This window comes from Typopeltis vanoorti, chromosome 2 (genome assembly GCF_054136105.1).
Source record: "Typopeltis vanoorti isolate ZY-2024b chromosome 2, IOZ_Tvanoo_1.0, whole genome shotgun sequence".
NCBI lineage: Eukaryota > Metazoa > Arthropoda > Arachnida > Uropygi > Thelyphonidae > Typopeltis > Typopeltis vanoorti.
Genome location: NC_143550.1, coordinates 134,777,790 through 134,802,308, shown reverse-complemented (window position 1 = coordinate 134,802,308; position 24,519 = coordinate 134,777,790). Strand labels below are relative to the sequence as shown.

The following is a 24,519-nucleotide window of genomic DNA, read 5'->3' as shown; positions in this document are numbered from 1 at the left end:
AGTCAAACAGTGAGCCAAGTGAATATGATTATAAGCAAAGTGTAAAAACTCGATTGTAGCGTAAATATTAAATATTCCACAGCACATTACATCAATTTTTTACTAAGGTTAAGTCCCATGTGAATATTGTAAAAAAATAAACTTTGTTTGTCACGGTATAGTTTGTATTCGATGTTTTTGTAAATAACTCTTTAGAAGCTAACTGTATATACTACTATAATAAGAATATGTTAGAGTGTTAAAAACAAAGGCAACATGTTTGTCGCCGAAGCTGTATATGGCGGTATTAGAAAGATTGTTATTGAAACTTGCATGTATGAGAAAGGCTTGCAGACTCTAAGTGTAAACATCTCCAAAGTCAGTCAGAAAGAGTTCAAACAACTTTCCGATAGCCGGCAACTCACAATCAAAAGAAAGCGGAGGAGAACAAAAGGCATGCTGAACTTGAAAATTAAGATGAAAGACTCATACCAATTCTTTGGGGGTTGCCAAACTTCATGCGAGGTCTCAGAGGAGGCCTAATAAAAAGGGACTGAAGCAAGCAGAAGGGGGTCCCAGTTCCAGAATTGCTGTCAAAGAGGAGGCCGCCCAGTCCAGAGTCACCATCAGAGAGACTGCCCAGATCCACGTTGCTTGAGAGAGGAGTTTCCTGCTTCCAGAAAGGAGCTTCTCGGTTCGAGACATTGCTAGAGAGAGACTACTTCTATGCCGCAGACAAGGTTTCAAATTGCCGAAAGGAAGAGTTCCAATTGAAAGAGAAAAGTTTCCAAGCCAGGTTAATGCGAGACATTCACCAGTGTGTTGCGTTTTCATTATAATTTGATGAATCAAACGACCTCACTGATATTGCTCAGTTAATGGTATTTATTCGCATGGTATTTCAAGATTATTCAAGTAAAGAAGAACTTTTGAAAATTATAGCATTATAGGAAAGGACTAGGGGAGAAGACATTTTTTTGGCATTTGATGAATTTGTGAAACAACACAAACTTCCGCTTTTTAAACTTGTGTCTATTACTACTGATGGTGCTCCTGCAATGATAGGTAATAAATCAGGCTTCATTTTATTATGTAAAAACAATGACAAATATCCAGTTTTTTAACGTACCACTGTATTATTCACCAACAAGTACTGTGTAGTAAAAGATTAAACACAAAAGATGTTTTGGATGTTACATTTAAAATTGTAAATTCTGTTCGAGGAAAAGCCCTGCAATGGCGGTTATTTAAATTACAGGCAGATGATGATAGGGAACTTCTGTTGTACAATAATGTTCGCTAGCTCAGCAGAAGTCAATTTTTAGAAAGATTTCTTGTATTAATTAACCATATAAAAATTTTTCTTGATGAAAAAGGAGATATTTATCCACAATTGAGTGATAAAAGGTGGTTGTTACACTTATCATTTTTAGTAGATTTCTGTACGAAATTAAGCAATTTAAATTTAGAGTTACAAGGTAGAGATAAAAAGTTAATTGATATGTTAAGTTCAATAAAAACTTTCCAACAATACTTACTTTTACTAAAGAAAAATATAAGTGACCACGAATTTAGACAACTCCCATATTTATTAAAATTTTTTGAACAAAATCAAGAAATGCTTCGCTATGATTTAAAAGAACTTATTCGTGAAATAGAATTAGTTGAGGAAGAAATAAATTCAAGATTTAAAGATTTTAATAAAACTGAAATGATTGTATTTTTTATCAATAATCCATTTCAAGAAAACTTGAACATCACAGAAATTTCAAACAAAATTAGTGGGCTGTTTGATATAAACCAAGCTGAAGTAGAACTTGAGATAATAACCATTCAGAATAGTTTACATTTAAAATCAATAAACAATGAAGTCATTTGGAAGTATGCACATGAAAATTCCCAATATTAACTGATATTGCATGAAAAATTCTGTCGTGTTTTGGATCGACATACATGTCAGAATCCGCTTTTTCAAATATGAACGTCATAAAAAATCAATTAAAAAATCAAATTACAAATGATCATTTGGATGATTATCTGTGATTGGCCACTTCTTTATATCAACTTGACTATGAAAATAATGCGAAGTCCAAACAATGCCAAATTTTACATTAACTTCTTTTTTTCTTTTAATCAACCAGCATTTCCTGTAACTTGTGAGTTCGTAATCAATCTGTTGTTTTTTCTAACTTTGGTTTTCCAAAATAGAGAAATAAATATTTTATTCCAATATATATATTTTTTTGTATTAAAATAATTAAAAGTGATAAATAAATTTTTAAATACACAAATAAAATTTTTAGTTGTGTATTTTTTTTAGTTGTTTATTTGTGCGTAATCTGGTTGGGGGAACGTGATCTATATAAGAGAGTAGATTGCCTAATAATTCTTTATAGAAAAGTAGCTCACGCAGTAAAAAAGGTTGAACACCACTGCAATAGGGTGTGGCTACAGACCAAGGAATATAAAAGGAGATGATTCTGAAATGTTCAGATAGATCAGACTGGTGAGCAACAGGAGGGTTATAACAATAGAAGACTTTAACTGAAAGCATTGACCAGAAGCAGGACATGTGTGCATATGGAGTATTAGGAATAAGGGCACAGAGTTTCTTTGTAGCCTGGATACAGTTAGTTAGTCTGCCAAACATTGGTATCAGTAAGAATTGGTTAATGGAGGATGATATACTCATGGAAATATTAATAGAATGTGATGTTATAGTGTTTTCAGAAAGACAGAAAAGATAAAAGAGGAGGTGGGGTATTACTGAAGATTTCAGAAGAGTTGTGTCCTCTTAATGTGGAACTTGAAGAAAGCAGTAAAGACAATGGCTTTGAGCCCATTTAATGTGAGGTTAAGGTAAGCACAAATTTAGATATTTGCTGGATGTTGCTATAGGACAGAGAATGCAGAGGGAGATAATTCTGAAATGTTCAGACAGATGAGACTGGCAAATAATAATAGGAGGATTCTTTCTTTTAGGGTTACACTTTATTTTATTTTTGTTTTATTTTATTTGTAATTAATAAAATAATCTGTTCAACACGTGTGTTTTTGAGTCCCTAAATCTACAAATATGAATAATAGGAGGATAACAGTAATGGGTGACTAACTATGGAAGCATTGACTGGAAGCAGAAATAACATGTAGGTAATTGAATTCTTTGAACCTATTTAGGGAACAACTATCTTATGCAGCATGTAGTTGAAGCAACTCATGTGACTCTAGTGTTAGATTTAATAGTAATGTCTCATACAGTGACAATAGAGGATATTACCACAATGCTACAGAGAAGAACGATCATGTAGTTTTTAAATGGAAAGTGACTAGGCAGGTAAAAGCTTCATGTAAGAAGAAAGAGAGAGAGAGATGTGTGGAATTACAGAGTAGAGGACCAGATTTAAATTAAGGAAACAGACTCATGATGTGCAATATTTTGATCAATTGAAGGGGAGAGAAACCAGCAGTTTGATCAGCTGTAGTGAGAAAAATCATGTCATTTCAATGTTGCCAAGGGTAAAGTTATGCACTTTGGCCAGAGAAGACAGATAAAAAGAAAACACACACACACATATATATATATATATATTTTTTTTTTTTTCTTCAATAAGAGACAATTAGGTTTTTATTATTATTATTATTATTATGTGACACCTCCAGGGAGTCCAAAGACTCATCGAGGGAGGGCACCTACACCAACGGCATCTACTGCCCACCACCACCATCACTAGTATTTCCACAGACAATCATAAACATCTATGCCCACAGTGGGATTCAAATCTGCAGCCTTTTGGCTGGAGAGCAGATACGCTAACCACTCAGCCAACCAGGACAGCTCTTTTTAACTCGTATATATTTTTAATTTATACTAGATGTAGTTCCTCAAAAACATGTTTCGCTGTCTATATGGCTAGAAGCATCTTGAGGAGGTTACTTAACATGATTAAAAATGCAAAAAGTAAAATAGCCAAAATATTAAAGGCAATTAACATCAGAACAGTCTTCAAAAAGTGTCATCACCTTATGAAACTTTCTACACTCTCCTAAAGACAAAGTTACATTTTATAAACATCCGGACGTATACAAGATTTCGTGTTCTTGTGTACTTAGGTCAAAAAGGGAGAATTTTGAAAATCTGCAACAAAGAACATATAGACGATGTTGAAAACAAAAAAGAAGAAGAACATACATCCTCAAATAACATCACACGGTAAGTTGGTAATCATCCTCCATGCTCTCATTTGAAGAGAATTACTTCGACAGTTTGTTCAAGGATTCCTCTTCCAAGGTGATTCATTGAAAAGGCACACTAAATAGAAACCAAGGAATGCTCCTTCAATGATCCTTTGGAAGTCATTAATTGCCATATATAACATTGAAGACCTGTCCTATGCCAGCAATCACATACAGAGTTTATATAACAATATAGAGACTGAGCACAATATCCCTAATGATACTCGTGATTGAAAACTATCATTCTGGTCTTCAGTTTAAAGAAATTAGTAGCTGTTGGAAAATTTTTTTTGTCAGTTTTTTACTTATGTTAAGCAACCTCCTAAAGATGCTGTTAGCCATACAGCGAAACATGTTGAGTAAATACATCTAGTATAAATAAAAAACATATATGAGTTAAAATCTAGTTATCTATTATTGAAGCAGATCTACTCATAGTGAATAGCATACAAATATTGATGTTCTGTAAAAATTTTAAAATGAAAGAAACACTTGATTAATCTGATACGATCATCTTGAGTGTATAGTGTTCCAAAGGATTATGAATAGGACGAATATAGTGATTGTGTTCATTGACAAAAAGAGGGCAGTCCATAAAAACATGAATGATGACTGATCCAGTACTCCAGAACTGTGTCAGACAACTATGACCTATGCAGAATTCAGCAAGAAAAATTTCCTCTTTACAGTCCCTATGTAGACTAGACTACCATAATTTAATTTCAGATTTGATTTCATGGAGTTTGTTATTGGTCTCTCTATTCCATACAAACTACAACTGGAACAAAAGTTTCTGTCTTGTGATCTGTCTGTAATCAGTGTAGGTCACAGCAGATGGTGGAAGCTTGAGAAACAGCTGATCTAGTTGCAGTATCTGCAGCCTCGTTTCCCTTAATCCCAATGTGGCTCAAGATCCAACAAAAATGAACATCCAAATGTAGATTTCTTAACTGAGAGAGGACATGTTGGGGGTACAAGAGCAAAAATATTTCTACAGCTCCCAACTTCTTATTGCCTGTAGAAAACTTTGTGAATCTATATACATATACACCTTTGGTACTGTTGCAATCTTATGCGGTTTAAGGCAAGCTCTATGGCACAGAGCTCAGCAGTACAGCTGTTACATTCTAATGCAATCTGAGCAGATATTATGCTGTCTAGGAAGACAGCAATGATTACACTAGATGATTCAGAATCATCTAGTGTAATCATTACTCTGATTTTGTAATAATTACAAAATTATTACAAAAAGAAGTGTAATAATTACTCTGATTTTGATGATTCAGAATCATCAAAATCAGAGTAATCCATTCTGGGCTTGAAACAGCTGCTGGCAGACAATGTGGAATGTTTCGGTAGCCTGCAGAAAGAAAAGCTACATGGTGGTATATATGATTCAATGTAGAGACTAGAGATTGGTGAAGTTCAAAATGCTCCAGTTACAATTCTTACTGATTGATGGGGAATAGGATTCAACCATTGCAGTGTATGCTCTCTCTTGCATAGACTTGAGACCCATACTCAAGTTTCAATCTAATCAGTGCCCAGAACAAATGGAGTAAAAAACATCCATCACCACCAGAAGAGGTCGATGATGGGGGGGGGGGGGGGGATGTAAAGAACAGGGCACTTCATAGTGCCCTGTTCTTTGCATTTGTCCTTAGGTGAACGGATGAAAGTTGTTAATTTTACATAAGGTTTGAATACTGTGCATAGTTGGTGTTTGTTAAACACCCTAGATATCTTTTCAGATGTGCTTTTAATGTATGGGATGGTGATAGTTTTGTTGTAGTCTTTTGTGGTAGATAGAGGGGATTTCTGGGTAGCATTTAGTATGCTATCTATCTTATGGGGATTATAACCACTGGTTAAGAAGGTGTGACGTAGGTGAGAAAGTACAGCAGTGAGAGCAATGTCATTGGAACAGATTGCTCTAGCTCTATGGGTTAGTGTTTTTAAGATACCATATTGTTGAGAAGGGTGATGGTGTGATTGTTTCTAAGTATATCCCTGTATGTGTGGGTTTTCTATAAACTGAAAATGATAAGGAACTTTCTGGAAGATGTGTGATCAATGTGTCCAGGAAGGGCAGGTAGTCATTGGCTTCTAGTTCCATTATAAAGTGGATTTTAGGATGATGGCTATTTAAATGCACTAAAAATGTATTCAATGTGTCTGGGCCATGTAGTCAAATAGCAAACACATCATCAACATAGCTTGCTGCAGCTGTCTTTCTATGACCCTAATATTACATGCATGACAAAAAGTGGTAAATCAATCTATGAAGAGGGCATTATTTAGAGTTAGGGAAAGTTGTTTGCAAAAAGTGCAACACTTAAAACCAAACTTTGTAGGAATTTCTCCTCTTGGGTATAGAATTGGGACAGAATGGTCTTCATTTAGACTTGGAAGATTGGATAGACTGTTGGATAAAAAAGTTCTTGATAAAAAGAGAGGTGGGTTCCTCTGAGACCGAAGCTTCCAATATTTCAAATTTCCAACAATGGCATATCCTTTTTCCATATATAAAACAAAACAACAACAACCAACACTTGGGTTTTAGGAAGGCATTTCTAAGGGATGCTTATAGTCAGATTAGATACTCAGTTATTTAGTGATATTTGTATAGGCTAAGTTGTGTCTTAGAAAATAGATTGCTTCTCTCCAGTAACCATGAAAGAGTTAACTGTTTTTTCTAGAATCTTATATGAGAACCTGGCAACAGCAACTGGTCAACAGTTTATTGGGAATTCTGGATCCTTTCTTGGCTTAGGAAAGGCAACAATAATTGCCTTCGAAAGGTATCTGGAAATGGCAGACATGTGTCAGAAAAATTGAAGATCTCTGTATGTAGAAAATCCACACATACCAATAGATGCCTTCACATGCAATCTCATCATTACCCATCCCAGAAGCTTGGAATCATTTCTAAGTTAAGTAAATGTGCTCATTCCCTCATCAGTGAAAGAGATCACTAAGGAACCAACGTTTCATCTAACAAACCTTTCAGAACAGTTATCATAAGCAGACTATTAATGCGCTCATGTTTAATCCACCTGTTCATCGTATTGAAGATAATGATGATGTAAAAGGCTTTCTCTTCTGTTATATTAGCTCAGTTTCACCAAAGTTAGTAAAAGTTTTCAAGAAATTTAAAATCCACATTATTTTTACTCTTCCAACCAAATTGCATTCCTTACTTGGTAAACTTAAGCCAAAAAATGACAACTTAAAGTATTCCAGAGTTTACTGTCTTTGGTGTAACTGCAATGTGCCCTATTTTGGTCAGATGGAGAAATCCATTGAGTTGCATATGGAAGAGACATCATCTACAGCAGAACTAGAACCATTGCTCTATCTGATCATGTTCTTAATTTTGCTAACCCTGATGATGAAGATTCTACCAATCGCCCAATGCTCTGGGATAAATCAGAAAACTTTTTTAGATGCTACGACGAGCTTGAGAGAATAATTGTTGGATCAACAGATATTGTCCTTAATCCAGTTCACCTTAATACTAACCTAAGCTATAACCTGCCTGAATATTAATCCTCAGCCATTCAATTTTGGCATACATGAGATCATACCTCCATGAACATGGTCAACAATACTTTTGGAGCCAGAATACCTTCAAATGTCAGCAGTCTGTTTGCAACTTAATTTATAGCTGTTGCTCTAGTAATTATTATTATTATTATTATTGTTGTTGTTCCGGGAAACTCCAAGGAGTCGACAGACTCATCGAGGGAGGCCCTAACATCATGTCAAGAACAACTATTCAACATTCACACAGCATCTATCATACCTTGCCTTGAACTCATTCACGGTCGTAGCACCCACAAAGACTCTGGAAGCTTATTCCACTCATTTACCACTCTCCAAGTAAAGAACCTAGCTCTAACACCCTTGTCAACCACGCTCTTGCCCAGCTTCCATGCATGGCCCCTAGTCCTCCCACCACCAGTCATATTTTCAAAAATATCTTCTGGATCAATCTTATAAAAACCCTTCAGTAATTTGAATGTCTCAATCATATCACCCCTCCTTCGCTTATCGTCCAATTTCTGCAACCCACAAATCTTCAACCTATTCTCATAAGGTTCATTCCACAGACCTGCTATCATCTTGGTCACTCGTCTCTGGACCCTCTCCACTTGCTCCCCATCACGAAGAAACCCTGGTGCCCATAGCTGGGCACAGAAGTCTAGATGGGGTCTTATCAAGGCTCGATACAGAGGAACAACAACTTGTTCGTCTCTGCATGTTAAAGTATTTTTCAGAAGCCAAGTGATTTGGTGAGCTGTTTTAGTTACTTTTGCAATGTGTCCCCTAAACTTCAACTCCCTATCCACCAACACTCCCAAATCCCTGGCCTCGTCAATCTCCTGGAGTATGGTTCCACCAATGCGATATACTGCTGCTATTCTTTTCACCCCAAAGTGCATAACCTTACACTTTGCCACATTAAATTGACATCCATTTTTCCTAGCACAGTCCTCCAAACTATCCAAATCATCCTGTAAAATTTTGACATCCTGTGCACTCACAATTGCTCTACCCAACTTTGCATCATCAGCAAACAAGTGAACACTTCCTCTCAGATCCTTTCCAATATCATTGATGAACAAATTGAAAAGCAGTGGTCCAAGAACAGAGCCCTGTGGCACTCCACTAGTCACAAGACGTCTTTTAGACTCCACTCCTGAATAAACCACTCTTTGATATCTCTCCTTCAACCAATCTCTTATCCATCTCACCAATCCTATATCTATACCCATCTGCTCCAGTTTACTGATTAGGGTTCCATGTGGTATCCTATCAAAGGCCTTGGCAAGGTCCAGTAGTATCACTGTAAACCCATTACCCCTATCCAGTTCAGCCGTCACTGTGTTATAAAACGTGAGCAAGTTACTGAGGCATGATCTACCCTTCACAAAACCATGTTGTCCCCCATACAATATCCCATTTTCATCTATCCAATCCTGTATTCCTTTCTTGACTAATTTCTCTAAGACCTTGACAATGATTCCTGATATGCTAATCGGTCGGTAATTTACAACAGCAGTCTTAGAACCACCTTTATGCGGAACTATTTTCCCCTCTTTCCACCCGCTCGGGACTAACCCAGACCCGAGACTCAAATTAAACAAAATGGTCAAGGGTACTGACAATTCTTTAGCTGCTTCTCGTACAACACGAGCTGGTATACCATCCAATCCCACAGATGTATTGACATTGAGGTTATGCAATAGACTACTTACCTCCACTTCATTAACTACAATTCCCATATAATCTACTGGTTTATTCGTTTCTGCAATGTCACCACCTGGATGATATACTTTTGCAAAGTGCTCACTCAGTAACTCAACTATCTCAACTGATTCAGTTACCTCCTTACCATTGGCATTCTTTAAAATCAATCTGCCATGTACATTTTTCCTTTTACTTGCTACATATCTAAAAAACTGTTTAGGATTCTTTTTAGCCTGCATGGCCAATGTTCTTTTGTAATCCTTTTTTGCTTTTCTTACCACACTCGTCACCCTTCTGGTCTGCGCTTTATACCGTTCATGTGCCTGCCGGTCACCCTTCTCCTTAAATTCCCTCCATAGTTGTTTCTTTTTTTGCAACTCAAGCTTAATGGTGTTATTCATCTATTTAACCCCTACTTGATTTATTATTCGGACTCTAGGTATACAGTCAGCCATTGCTTCATGCAAGCACTTCTTAACTACCTCCCATGCACTATCAACTTCTAGTCCTTGCAGTTGTACATGCCATGGCACTGAACCAATCAAACTCCTAAGCTTGTCATACTTTCCAGCCCGATAATTCCACATGTACCCTGTCTTAATTGAAAATTCTACACCTTTAGCCACCTCCCAAGTTAAGACCCTATGATCACTCTCACCGATTGGTGGTAATGTGGTCATATTTGTTACAGCCAAATCCTCAGATGTAATTACTAGGTCAAGCACTCTCTGACCCCTAGTATTTTCCATTACATGCTGTCGCAGATAGTTATCCCTTAATAACCGCATAAAATCCAGTTCCTTCCTCCCGTGTGTCCTCTCCTCACTCCAATCAATGCGACCATAGTTGAAATCTCCCATAATAATCACCCTCCTTCCACCCATTTCTTCTATTTGCTTGTGCATACTGTCACCACCATCTTTTCCATCACCTGGTCTATAGCAGCACCCAATTGTATATTTAGTTCTGCTAGCCACAATCTCACACCAAATGGCCTCAAATGTGCTCTTTTCTGTATCCTGCAATTAAACTTCTATTCTCCTTGGCTGGAGCTCATCAGCTATCATCAACAATACTCCTCCCCCCATTTTATTCTCTCTGTCATTCCTGAACACACTATAACCATCACATTCAATCCCACTAGTTATATCATCTACAGTCAGCCATGTTTCACTAATACCTATAACCTGTGGTCTGGAAGTGCCAACCATGGCCAAAAACTCTTCCTTCTTGTTCCTAATACTCCTAGTATTAGTGTACATGAATTTAAGACCCCCATTAGCCCCAACCCTACCTTGATGTCTTATATTAACTATCCCACTCAGATTTGTTGTCCTTATTTGCTCTGGCGTATTATATTCATTCTTACATTCAACTGCCTCCATAAGGACTGTATCTCTACTCCCCCCCCCCTTAACAAATCTAGTTTCCCTGAATTTGCACATCCACTACATTCAGCAACACTCTCTCAAGTCTTTTTACACCGTAACCATTCAAATGCAAGCCATCCATCTTATATAGATCCTTTCGCCCATCAAACTCACTCCACACATCCACAAATTCCACACCACTCGTCATACATAACCCACGCATAAAGTCATTCGCAATTATAGCCCTCCTTTTAAACATTTCACTGTCATACCGTGGCAAAAGACTAATCATTCTAACTCTCTCACTCTTTTCTTTTGCTACCTCAAACAATTCATTCAGGTCTTCTATCATTTCCATCAGTTCATGCTATGAATCCAATGAAGTCTTCTAGGAAGACTACTCGTGTGTTCATGATAAGAAATAGTTTTTTCTATATTGTCATTCCTCAGTTTTAGTCATTTAAGTTTTATCTATTATGTCAGATAGCTGAGTAAATCCATTGCATCAAATATATATTTAAACTCCAAAAACTAAAAAAATTTGCAACAAAGCAAAGATACTCAAGGGACAGTTATAAGAAACCAATTAAATAACATGCTATTCTTATTTACTTTCTTAGAAAAAAAAACTACAAGCAAAAAGTGCTAAACACCCAGAAAAGCCAATTTTAGTAAAGGTTTTAATTTCACTATTCGTACACATAAAGTATCAATTATTTATCAGCAAAAATAGAATAGGCAGTCACTTTCCAACCTCCTTCAGAGGCTAATTTAATGATTTGAATCTCTCTTTATAATAAACATTGCAAAACCATATAACATTATCATGTAGATAAAAAGAATGCAACAAATAATCCTTGACGCAGAAAACTATGTGACTATAAAATGATGTGATTACTTCATACTTACATTTACACAAAATGCAAAAAAGATCCTATATTATAACTCCAAAATCACACAAATTATCAAATCAGACATCAGAATTCATAAGAAAAATAAGTAATTCTCAGACCTCTTCATTCACTTATTCTTCACCTTTATTGAGTGCCCAAAATTCAGTAAAGAAAACATTCCAATGAAGACGATTTTCAAAAGTATTTAATAGTATATACTATTTAAAAGTAGCCTGTTTATAGGTTATCTAAATATTTAGCAAAATTATAAAAATGTTAAATTAAATTATAAAAAATTTAATAAACTGAACTTCTTTGTACACTAAAAATCTGAAATTTTGTTAGAAAATTACTAAGTGGTTTTCATGGTAAGAAAAATCAATCTAAAAAAAGTGAAATCATAGCAAACTGTGATTTTATCATTCTTTTGACAAACATTCACAGAGAGGAAGAGATAACACTATTGGAAGATAAAAAGTCACTCCTAAACCACTGTGTAGATTCAAAACAAAGGCATATGTTTTGAATCTACAAATCACCTGGTAAAAGTACACTAATGAATTTGGGAATTTGAGGAGTGAGAGTGGACAGAAAGTCGAGATACTCAGTACATACTGCAAAAGTGAGCAAAACAGCACATAGGATTACTTAGATGTTGAAGAACACTATGACAAGTAGAGATAAAGAAGTTATTATCCCTCTTTATAAGGCTTTCATGCCACTCACTTAAGGTACTGATGTTCTATAGGTTTACAACTTTACATGGGTGACAGTCACATAAAAAATTTACATTCCTGTGCACAGGTTTAGTTAATGGACATCATGGGGAAGAAAAGTGGTGATGAAAGATTCAGAGGTGGATGACTAAGACAGTGATAAGTTTGGGGCATGCTCCCTATAAGTGAATTCAACAGACTATAAACCTTCTCTTTATATAGTTATAAAACTTGGTAAACAGGAAGAAAAGAGGAGGATATGATAAACTCATATACATTACCAAGGGGATTACATGACAATTATAGAAAAAAAATTTCAAGACACATAAAAGTGTGGTTAGAAGGGATGGGAGTGACAAAGTTTTTTCACTTGGAGTGTGGTGAATAAGTGAAATGGGTTGATTGAAAGTGGTCATAAATATTTTTCAGTGAATGATTTAAGGAAAAATATGCTGAGTATTTGTACAAATAATGGTTACTGTGAGCCTCCTGAAATGAGTTTCTGGCACCGTGGAGATGCTTGGAACATAACAATCCCTGAAGGTAGTTCATGTCAATAAGATGCTTAACCATGATTCTTCTTTTAAAATATTATTAGGTACTTTTTCTTCATTTTTTATTGCGCTATTAATTTTATTCTGCTAAGAACTATGATGATTTCCAATTTCTAATCACTTTTATAATTCTAGTATTGCAGGTGCTTATATCACCTACCAAAAATAATGTAATTAGTAAGACTCTTCTTACTCCTCACATGTTTTATTCATGTGAATTATGCCACCATTTTTATAACGAAATATGATAGGGTGGTAGTATGTTTCATTTCTACTGGATTATTTAACAGCCAAACACTCAAGTCAGACATGTTTTGATTACAATATAATGTTAGTGATGTTGTAATAGATTTCACGGCATGATATGAACACAGATGGATAAGAAAATAACTATTTATTAACTTAGAAGATAATATTTCGCTGGTATTATATCCAGCATCTTCAGAGCACACAACATAAAGTTTGTTACAAAAACAAGACAACCACAATCCGGTGTAACAGTGGGGCTAGTATAAGTAATTGCAGGGTGCAACAAGACTAAAGTCCTAATATGAAGCCATCTAGGTTAAAAAAAAAAAAAAAGTTCAAAGTTTTGAAATAGTAGTCCAAATGATAGTCTTAGAAAGTTTTAAAAAATAAAATAAAATAAAAGTAATAAATATTAATTTGGTCTTAGGATGACTCCCAAATCTTTGGTAATAATTTATACAGCCATACTTGATAAGGGTTGGAGTATGTTTTAAGGCTTCTGTTGATTACAGGAACAACCTCTCTGACTTGTAGAAGCTTCTGTGCATTACCTTTGTTTCATTTGATCCTGCGTGCAGGGGTATTCAACGCATGGTCTGCCAGACCCGACTTGCCATAGTGAAAGTGTCGGATATATTTTTTGTGTTCACTGAAGCAGATGTCCACAGTTCTTCCTGTCTGTCCATAGTAGGCTTGATGGCAAGAACGAGGCACTTCATAGCATTTGTCCTTAGGTGAACGGATGAAAGTTGCTAATTTTACATAAGGTTTGAATACTGTGCATAGTTGGTGTTTGTTAAGCACCCTAGATATCTTTTCAGATGTGCCTTTAATGTATGGGATGGTGACAGTTTTGTTGTAGTCTTTTGTGGTAGATAGAGGGGATTTCTGGGTAGCATTTAGTATGTTATCTATCTTATGGGGATTATAACCATTGGTTAAGAAGGTGTGACGTACGTGAGAAAGTACGGCAGTGAGAGCAATGTCATCGGAACAGATTGCTCTAGCTCTATGGGTTAGTGTTTTTAAGATACCATATTGTTGAGAAGGGTGATGGTGTGATTGTTTCTAAGTATATCCCTGTATGTGTGGGTTTTCTATAACTGAAAATGATAAGGAACCTTCTGGAAGATGTGTGATCAGTGTGTCCAGGAAGGGCAGGCAGTCATTGGCTTCTAGTTCCATTGTAAAGTGGATTTTAGGATGCTGGCTATTTAAATGCACTAAAAATGTATTCAATGTGTCTGGGCCATGTGTCCAAATAGCAAACACATCATCAACATAGCGTAGCCAGAGAATAGGTTTGTGAGTGGCTGTGTTGATAGCTAATTTTTCCAGATGTTCTATGTAGAAGTTGGCTAATGGAAGAGAAAGGGGGAAACCATAACTGTCCCATCTAATTGTTTGTATATTTTCCCTTTCCATATAAAATAACCTGCCTGTACTGTAAATTTAAATAGCTGAAATATATCTGGGGGAAATTGTGAATTTAGTAAGTTAAGTGTTTCAATCAGTAGTACATTAGTGAATAATGAGGTGATATCAAAACACACCATTAGGTCTGAACTATTTAAAGTGTGGTTTTCTAAAATACTTTTTAGGTGGGTAGAATTTTTAACAAAAGAGGAAGAATTGTTTGTGTAAGTGGTTAGTAATTTGGCTAAATGTTTAGCTAGTTTAAATGTAGGACTGTTTATACTATCTACAATAGGACGGAAAGATGTATCTTGTTTGTGATTTTAGGAGCACCATATTTTTTTTGTTGTTTTTTGAGTTTTTTGACAATTTCTTTTGGCCAGGAAGTGATTTTGTTCAGTAACTTGCACATCTTATTCTTTTGTGAGTTGGTGGGATCTCGATCTATGATTTGATATGTAGACCGGTCTTGGAGCAGTGCATGCATTTTGCTTTCATATTCTGTTGTTTTGGTTATTGTAATGTGGTTATTATTGCGTAGTTCTTTTAGAGCTATTATTTCTTTATGTGGGATATTATTTTTGGGAGGCTTAGAATGGATAAGGATATTGGCCACGTCTAACCTAATATTATTGGCTATAGCTGGAGGCAAGTGGTAAATCCTGCGTTCAACAGAAGCCATTATTTTGGTTTTAGGCACATCTTTAGGAGTAACGGCAAAATTGTGTCCAAGGACTTGCACTCGTGGCCTCTTTGGATAAGGCTGTTGATGATAAGTTCACAATGATGCCATCTTGATGAAATTGTGGCTGCTGTGTAACATTGTGTTGCTGGAGGATTTCAAATTTTTTCCGGTGTCAGTTTATAACTTTAGCAAATTCTTTATTGGCTGTCGATCCAGAGATTTTATCCAAGAAAACCAAGGTTTTCTTGGATAATCTAAACCTTGGATTTAATGCAAGGTTTAGAAAAACCACACCTTAAATAGTTTAATCAGAGGTACGTTATTCACTAATGTACCACTGATTGAAACACTAACTTACTAAATTCACAATTTCCCCCAGATATATTTCAGCTATTTAAATTTACAGTGCAGGCAGGTTATTTTACATGGAAAGGGAAAATATACAAACAATTAGATGGGACAGCTATGGGTTCCCCCTTTCTCTTCCATTAGCCAACTTCTACATAGAACATCTGGAAAAATTAGCTATCAACACAGCCACTCTCAAACCTATTCTCTGGCTATGCTATGTTGATGATGTGTTTGCTATTTGGCTACATGGCCCAGACACATTGAATACATTTTTAGTGCATTTAAATAGCCAGCATCCTAAAATCCACTTTACAATGGAACTAGAAGCCAATGACTGCCTGCCCTTCCTGGACACACTGATTACACATCTTCCAGAAGGTTCCTTATCATTTTCAGTTTATAGAAAACCCACACATACAGGGATATACTTAGAAACAATCACACCATCGCCCTTCTCAACAATATGGTATCTTAAAAACACTAACCCATAGAGCTAGAGCAATCTGTTCCAATGACATTGCTCTCACTGCCGTACTTTCTCACCTACGTCACACCTTCTTAACCAATGGTTATAATCCCCATAAGATAGATAACATACTAAATGCTACCCAGAAATCCCCTCTATCTACCACAAAAGACTACAACAAAACTATCACCATCCCATACATTAAAGGCACATCTGAAAAGATATCTAGGATGCTTAACAAACACCAACTATGCACAGTATTCAAACCTTATAATAAATTTAGTTTAATCCTTTATCCAAGTGTGAGCAAACAAAGTTTGCGCCTGAAAGTATCTTCAGGACTGGGTTAAGGTGGTACACACCAGGGCAACTCGTTGCAAAGGTGGAGCAAGCTACCAACACTCCTATCTCAGTATCTCCTATAATGCAAAACACATCTCCTTGCAGATATGTCTAATGTTATGCATTAAGGGAAGGGCCACTACCCAGACTAGTTTCGACCTTTATTGAGGTAGAATGGGAGTTCATGCCTTTCATCACTGGCCTCTTTAGATTTAAAAAAAAAAAGTTGTGCTGAGAGTCAGCTTGATAGTGAGAGAGGAGAAGAAAGATAGAGTGGATAGTAGTAGGTAGTTAAAAGAGGCCTCAGTCGATCAACCTGGCCTGACTTAAATGCCAGCACCAAGCAGATCTCCGACATTATCTCCCTCCATCCGTTCTCCGGCCAGCCACCTCTTCAGATGTCTGGCCGACGAAAGAAGTGAAAAAAACAAATGCAGGAAGACACACATAAATTGAAAAACAAAAGAACTAGGACACATAAACAGAAACAACAAAGGAGCTAGAACACGCATAAAGAGAACAACAAAAGTCGGTGAATTAACAGAAAAGTACTGCAAGAACGGGGGAAGAGCCCGGCCCGAGTGATGCAGCCCGCAAGGAGCTGCACAGCCTCGCTGTAAGCCTTCGCCGCTCGGGTTCTCAGGTCTGCCCCCTCCTATGTGGATTAAGCGTGAACATACAAAAACAGAACCAAGAAACTTAGAAGGGGCTTTTTTTTTTTTTTTTTTTTTTTTTTTTTTTTTTTTTTATGTCATATTTGCCCTGCTATCGCTTACCGCTTCCTCATAGTCTTTTACCACGTTTTCCATCACTGTGAGTACGTGTACTGACTCCTCATCATTAAGTTGCCATATTCTTTTCAAGCATTCATTCCATTCCGCTCGGTTGTAAGTGACTTTCCCAAACTTGAGCCATATTCTAAGACTCTCTAACTCACCTTCACATTGCAAAGCCACGTCTCCCTTTTCCTGTACAGCTGTGTGGACTTTGTTTTTTATCTCGGGTTTATTCCTAAGATAGAATAGGATTCGTTCTGTTACATTCGAATATTCATATCGGGGTTCTTTTCTTTTTACCGGTTTTGTAATGGCGTGAGAAGAACCGGTGTTTGTATCCTGTTTATTTCGTTTCATTTCTCCTTCTTCTTCCGGCGTGATGGGTCGTTTTGTTGTACTGGTGTTGATTTCCATTTCCTCTGTTTCTGTACTGTTATTGTTGCCTTCCGATTCATTGGTGCAAGATTTCATAGTGTTCTGTTTCTTTTTCTTCCTAATTCTCCCTTCTGCGTTCCTCCCAGTTATTGCCTGATTTCCTAATGTAGTCGTTGCGGTAACTGGCGGTTGGAGGGCTGGAAACTCTTCTGGTTCAGTTGTTTGTGGTTCGTTTACTGTTTGGCCGGTAGCTCGAGAGTCCTGTGTTGTGAGCTTAGGAATGGCTACTGCCGCAGGTGTTATGGAGCCTCCTGCTCTTTCTGCAAGGGTCCTATTAGGACAAATATCTATTTTATGGGATGTGTTCCCACATTTACGGCACGGTGACTCACATTGATTCAATGTGTGTTCTGTAGATAAGCAGTTGCGGCATGTGTTGTTTTTCGGGCAGTGAGCGCTAAGGTGACCCAAAGCGGTGCACCGAAAACATTGTTTTCTTACGCCTGGATAATTGACTATTACTCTTGCTGAGCCTAAAAAAATCAAGTTGGGGACCTCGGTTTTCATCTAGATTGAAATGCTCACTTCCCCTGATTTCCACTCTGGGATATCCGCGTCTTGTCCGAATGTTACGTTTCGGACAGTCCCCCACTTGGAGAAAATGGTTTTAATGATTTCCTCCCCTTTCTCTAGATATTCGAGTGGAAACCTGTCAATTTTTATGGATTTTAAAATACTTCCGACTAGGAAGGGTAGGTATTTTTTCCCTTCACATTCTACACCCTTAAGGAGCGTTTCTCTTGTTTCTATGTTGTTTGTTACTACTTGGAATCTACCCCCCCCCATAAGGGGTAAGCCCATAAATACTTTCTGCTTTGACGACTTTGAGAAGAGCTCTCACAAACGTCGCTTTGTCGATGTTTGGGTCAATTTCGATCCCGAGAGTACGAACTCTTGGCAAGAATTTCGACATTGTTTAAAAGCAAATACCTTACCAACGGAATAGTAAATTTCAGTCCCCAAAAGGAAATACCCTAAAACGGACCTGCACCGATTGGAACGAGGCCGCAAAAAATAAAAACCAACAAAGGAAAAACTAGAAGGATTCTTACCAAACAATACTGGAATAGGAGCTCTCTCTCGGGATCTGGTAACTGGCAACTGGAATCCAAAAGAAGACTGGAACATGGAGCTTTCTCTCGGGGCCGCTAAATCTGGAACTTATTGAGGTCTCTTCAGTGGGAGCCAGGCCCAAGTGGAGATATCAGGCAGAAGCATTAGCAGGTCATCTCTACCTATAGGAATTGCCAATTGGTGTGCCACCCTTTTTTAATAATTTACTCTGGATTTAGAGAAAGATGTTGAAAGTTTATTTTTCACTTGGTTAGAGTATAATAAATTTAGTTTAATCCTTTATCCAAGTGTGAGCAAACAAAGTTTGCGCCTGAAAGTATCTTCAGGACTGGGTTAAGGTGGTACACACCAGGGCAACTCGTTGCAAAGGTGGAGCAAGCTACCAACACTCCTATCTCAGTATCTCCTATAATGCAAAACACATCTCCTTGCGGATATGTCTAATGTTATGCATTAAGGGAAGGGCCACTACCCAGACTAGTTTCGACCTTTATTAACCCAGTCCTGAAGATACTTTCAGGCGCAAACTTTGTTTGCTCACACTTGGATAAAGGATTAAACTAAATTTATTATACTCTAACCAAGTGAAAAATAAACTTTCAACATCTTTCTCTAAATCCAGAGTAAATTATTAAAAAAGGGTGGCACACCAATTGGCAATTCCTATAGGTAGAGATGACCTGCTAATGCTTCTGCCTGATGCCTGATATCTCCACTTGGGCCTGGCTCCCACTGAAGAGACCTCAATAAAGGTCGAAACTAGTCTGGGTAGTGGCCCTTCCCTTAATGCATAACATTAGACATATCTGCAAGGAGATGTGTTTTGCATTATAGGAGATACTGAGATAGGAGTGTTGGTAGCTTGCTCCACCTTTGCAACGAGTTGCCCTGGTGTGTACCACCTTAACCCAGTCCTGAAGATACTTTCAGGCGCAAACTTTGTTTGCTCACACTTGGATAAAGGATTAAACTAAATTTATTATACTCTAACCAAGTGAAAAATAAACTATTCAAACCTTATGTAAAATTAGCAACTTTCATCCGTTCACCTAAGGACAAATGCTATGAAGTGCCTTGTTCTTGCCATCAAGCCTACTATGGACAGACAGGAAGAACTGTGGACATCTGCCTCAGTGAACACAAAAAATATATCCGACACTTTCACTATGGCAAGTCGGGTCTGGCAGATCATGCATTGAATACCCCTGCACGCAGGATCAAATGAAACAAAAGTAATGCACACAAGCTTCTACAAGTCAGAGAGGTTGTTCCTGTAATCAACAGAAGCCTTAAAACATACTCCAACCCTTAACAAGTATGGCTGTATAAATTATTACCAAAGATTTGGGAGTCATCCTAAGACCAAATTAATATTTATTACTTTTATTTTATTTTATTTTTTAAAACTTTCTAAGACTATCATTTGGACTACTATTTCAAAATTTTGAACTTTTTTTTTTTTTAACCTAGATGGCGTCATATTAGGACTTTAGTCTTGTTGCACGCTGCAATTACTTATACTAGCCCCACTGTTACACCGGATTGTGGTTGTCTTGCTTTTGTAACAAACTCTGTGTTGTGTGCTCTGAAGATGCTGGATATAATACCAGCGAAATATTAGCTTCTAAGTTAATAAATAGTTATTTTCTTATCCATCTGTGTTCATATCATACTGTGAAATCTATTACAACATGTCTGACGAACACATAAGCCTATCCACGTGTATAATGTTAGTGAATTCAGTTTTCCTGTGAAATTAGAATTACAGTTTGATTGGCCAAGTTCCAATCTCCCATCCCATTCCATTCTTCTTTAACTGAATTCCTACTAACAAAGTGTACTGAAAAAAAAGTAAGGATTTAACACTGAGTCAGAAGCACTAGTCAGTTCTCCATATTCCTTGAAGGACATGCAGTTGCCTATCCAGCTTCAATGTTCAGATTACTGCTCTATAAATAATGCACAATTAGCATTTTTGCCATTATTATAAGAATGTGATCAGAATATTATATTAATAGAATATTAAGACTATTTTTAATTGTAATAATAAATACTTTCCTGGTAGATATGTACAGGATACTATGGCAGTCTAATGAATATTTATATATTCAAAAATAATACAAAACCCACTCTGATTAAAGATTTTTATTAAAAAAAAATCATGCAAATACATAAAATATTACCTGCAATATGCCTCTTCATCTTGTTCCAACACACAAGTTCCTCCATTAAGACATTCAATCCCACAAGTAGCTAAAAAATGTAACAGTTATTTTTTATTACCATATGATCTCCAATCCAAGGAGTCAAAAAAGACTCACCATGGAAGGTCATTATTATTAAACAATGTTCATCAAACTGCATCATAAACTTGTTTACTATTTTAACACCGATTACACACTCAAACAAATGCACATTTAATTAACTTGCAACTCTCCCAGCAAAAAAAAATCTACTCTTCATTTGCTTATCCTGCCTTATAAAATTTCTGGGTATGCTCACTTTAGCATTTATCTGTTTGTTTTTTAATTTGCAGCTCCTACTTAATAATTAGTAAGTAATTTAATATCCACCCACCTGACTTATTTTATCTAACCCTGAGTATGCAGTCAGATACTGCTTCTGTAAAATATTCCCTGATAATTTATCATGTACTGCTAACGTCATTCCCTGGCAAGTCTTTTTATGACATGGCATTTCTCCAAGTTTGCCATAATCATCGGTCTTAGTTCCACATATACTTATTAATAGAAATGCTAGACATTTAGACATTTAGTCATCTAACATGTCAAGAATGCATGATTACTTTCTCATGAGAAGCAATACGACAACCTTAGATATGGATAACTTTGATTGCTTATACTTGGATAAAGGATGAAACCAAGAATATAATTTCTTGGCATCTTTAATTTATAGTATAACCAAGTGAAAAAAGTTTCAGCATTAGATATGGATAGTTCCTCTGATCTGTTGCTTTTAATTATCTCTCGGTAGCTGCATAAATTCAATTTACTTCCTCTCATGTGTTCTATATTTCTTCTAATCAATATCTTCCCATGAACACTGAAGGCTCATTGTGGAGACCTGCTCTATCTGCACAATACCCATTATACTTCTCCTTGAACACATTCAAGGACAATCTCCAAGGAAAAAATATAAATAAATAATAAACTAAATTAATTAACTAAATAAAATAAAAAAGATTAAAAAGTTAACCCTGATGTTGTTACCAACCATACTATTACTCAATTTCCAGGAACAATCCTTGGCTATGCTCCTAGATAAGTGCTGAACAATTTCCTCTGCATCAGTGCTATACAACCCTTTTAGTAAGTTATATGTTTCAGTCATGAATCACTTGTTTTTCACCAATCAATCAATCAACTTCTGCAACTTACAAATCCTCAATCTATTCTCATAGGGAGAATTCCACAGACCCCTCATCTTAATTGTTTGCCTCTACATCCTCTGCACTACTTCGTCATTACCAAGAAACCCAGATGACAGATCTGTGTGTGCAGTAAACCATATGTGGCTGTATCAAAGCCTTATAAAGAAAAATGATAACTTCTTTATCTCTTCTTCTCAGTGAGTTCTTGAACAATCAAGTAATCCTACTTCAGATACTTCTACAATGTGCCCTCTGAAATTCAACTTACTATCTACCCACACCCAAAATTCTGTTAAATTTCTGGAGTATGGTTTCATCAATGCAGTATTCAACTTGTAATATTTACATCCTAAAATACATAATTATAATTTTCCACATTAAACTGGTATACATTTCCCTTTTCCAATACTGTTAGCTTATTTAAATCATCATGCATGTTCTCTACTTGCCTTGATTTAGCTATTGTGCTATTACTACCCAATTTTACATCATCAGAAAACAAATGAATATTTTCCTTTAAATTATTTCAATTAAATGATCTTCATTTAAGTACCCTAAGAAAATTACTCTCCCTATGCTTATGTATCATGAGCTTTGGACTAATGTCTTTCAGTACTAAAATAAAAGTGCTTTTAACACTAGGTTATAATACCATTGTAAAATAAAACAATGTGAAAGCATGTTACTTAATTTTTTGGCATGCATACAGTGTATAAATAATGAAAGATATACCATTTTTGTTTATTTCATTGTAAAGGGTGGAAATTTTAATTCTAGAAGTATTGTTTGTGTTAACAAAGTCAATGGATCGATAATAAAAATTTCCACATTTCACACTGAAATAAACATTTTTTGTTTATATAGAGGGTGGCTGCTAAACACATATATCAGAAAGAGGTACATGGATGAGCAGAATACAGGTGAATGCATGTGACTAGTAGTGTGCCACAAGGTTCAGTGATAGGACCACTACTGTTTAATTTGTACATAAATGATATAGGAAATAGCCTGAAAGAAAATATTCAGTTGTTTGCTGATGATGCAAAATTAGGTAGAGCAATAGTGAATAAAAGGAGAGCTTACAGAATGATTTAAATAGGATGTCAGAATGGGCAAAACATAATGGGTATCAGTTTAATGCAGAGAAATGTAAAGTTATGCATTTTGGGATAAACAGATTATTACGTGACACCTCCAGGGAGTCCATGGACTCATTGATGGAGGACACCTACTCTACAACTCTCTATCTCCACCCACTACATCAATCCGCCAACTACAATGAACTGCAACTACATCAGGAAAGATAAGGAAAGAGTTATTCCTCTTTACAAGGCTGAGATACATCCACATCTGGATTACTGTGCTCAGGTCTGGTCTCTTGAGGATCAGGAAGTTGTGGGGAGGAATCAGAGGCAAGCAACTAAGATGGTGAGGTCTGTGGATCATTCCCTATGAGGATAGATTGAGGGTGTGTGGACTGTAGAAGTTGGTTGATAAGCAAAAACGAGGGAATGTGATTTATTTATTTATTTATTTATTTGTATGAAGTTTCCTCCCTTTTTCTCCCCTGCCTCTATTGGGGTGAGTGTTGAGCCCGCTCATTGGGGGGGGGGGTTAAGAATTTATTGCTGTAGATCCATGTTTGTTCATGGGGCCGGTTTGCCTGCTTGCAGGATGAAAAACGCCAGATAAACTGGCGGAAAAAACCCTACTGCCCGCAACCCAGACCGGCTAACTTGGCTATGGCTGAGGAAGATCCTCAAATTCCTCACGTCTTTGATGGGAATCAAACCTGGGACACTCCTTCCCCAGTCATATCGTTGTGAAGCGCATAGCCACTAGGATGACTGCGCAGACAGGGAATATGATAGAAACATTTAAGTTACTTAAAGGGTTTTATAGGATTGATATGCAGGGGAAATGTTTCAGCACTTTCAACACAGGCGGTGTGGGCAGTGGGGGGGAGAACAAGAGGTCATCCCTGGAAGTTGAGTAAAAGCGTGGTTAGAATGGGAATGAAGATGAGATTTTTCACTTGGGGATTGTGAATGAATGGAATGGGTTGCCAGAGTCAGTTGTTAGCATTTTACCTGTTAATCGGTTCAAGGAGAGGTGTGATAGACTGTGTGGATAGTTTGGGTCTCTCTAAATAATAATAATAATAAAGTACAGAAGATGCACAAAGAATAAGGTACTGGGGGTACTGGAGAGATTGGTGAGAGGTAGGATGCAGAAATGGGTTGAAAACAGCAGTATTCTCTGTGGTTATCATCATGGGTTTGTTAAGGAGAGATCAAGTTTCACTGACTTTATGTATTATAAAAAGATGACAAATA

At 36.7% G+C, this 24,519-nt stretch overlaps 1 protein-coding gene across 1 annotated transcript in view; it reads right to left on the bottom strand.

The window, feature by feature from the left end:
- The window catches only part of LRP1 (LDL receptor protein 1), a 1,646,373-nt gene that overhangs the window by 247,872 nt on the left and 1,373,982 nt on the right, over positions 1-24,519 (bottom strand). The window contains exon 80 of the mRNA XM_090402369.1: positions 20,976-21,045. Coding sequence (XP_090258495.1) covers positions 20,976-21,045 — 70 coding nt within the window. The remainder of the gene's footprint in view (positions 1-20,975; positions 21,046-24,519) is intronic.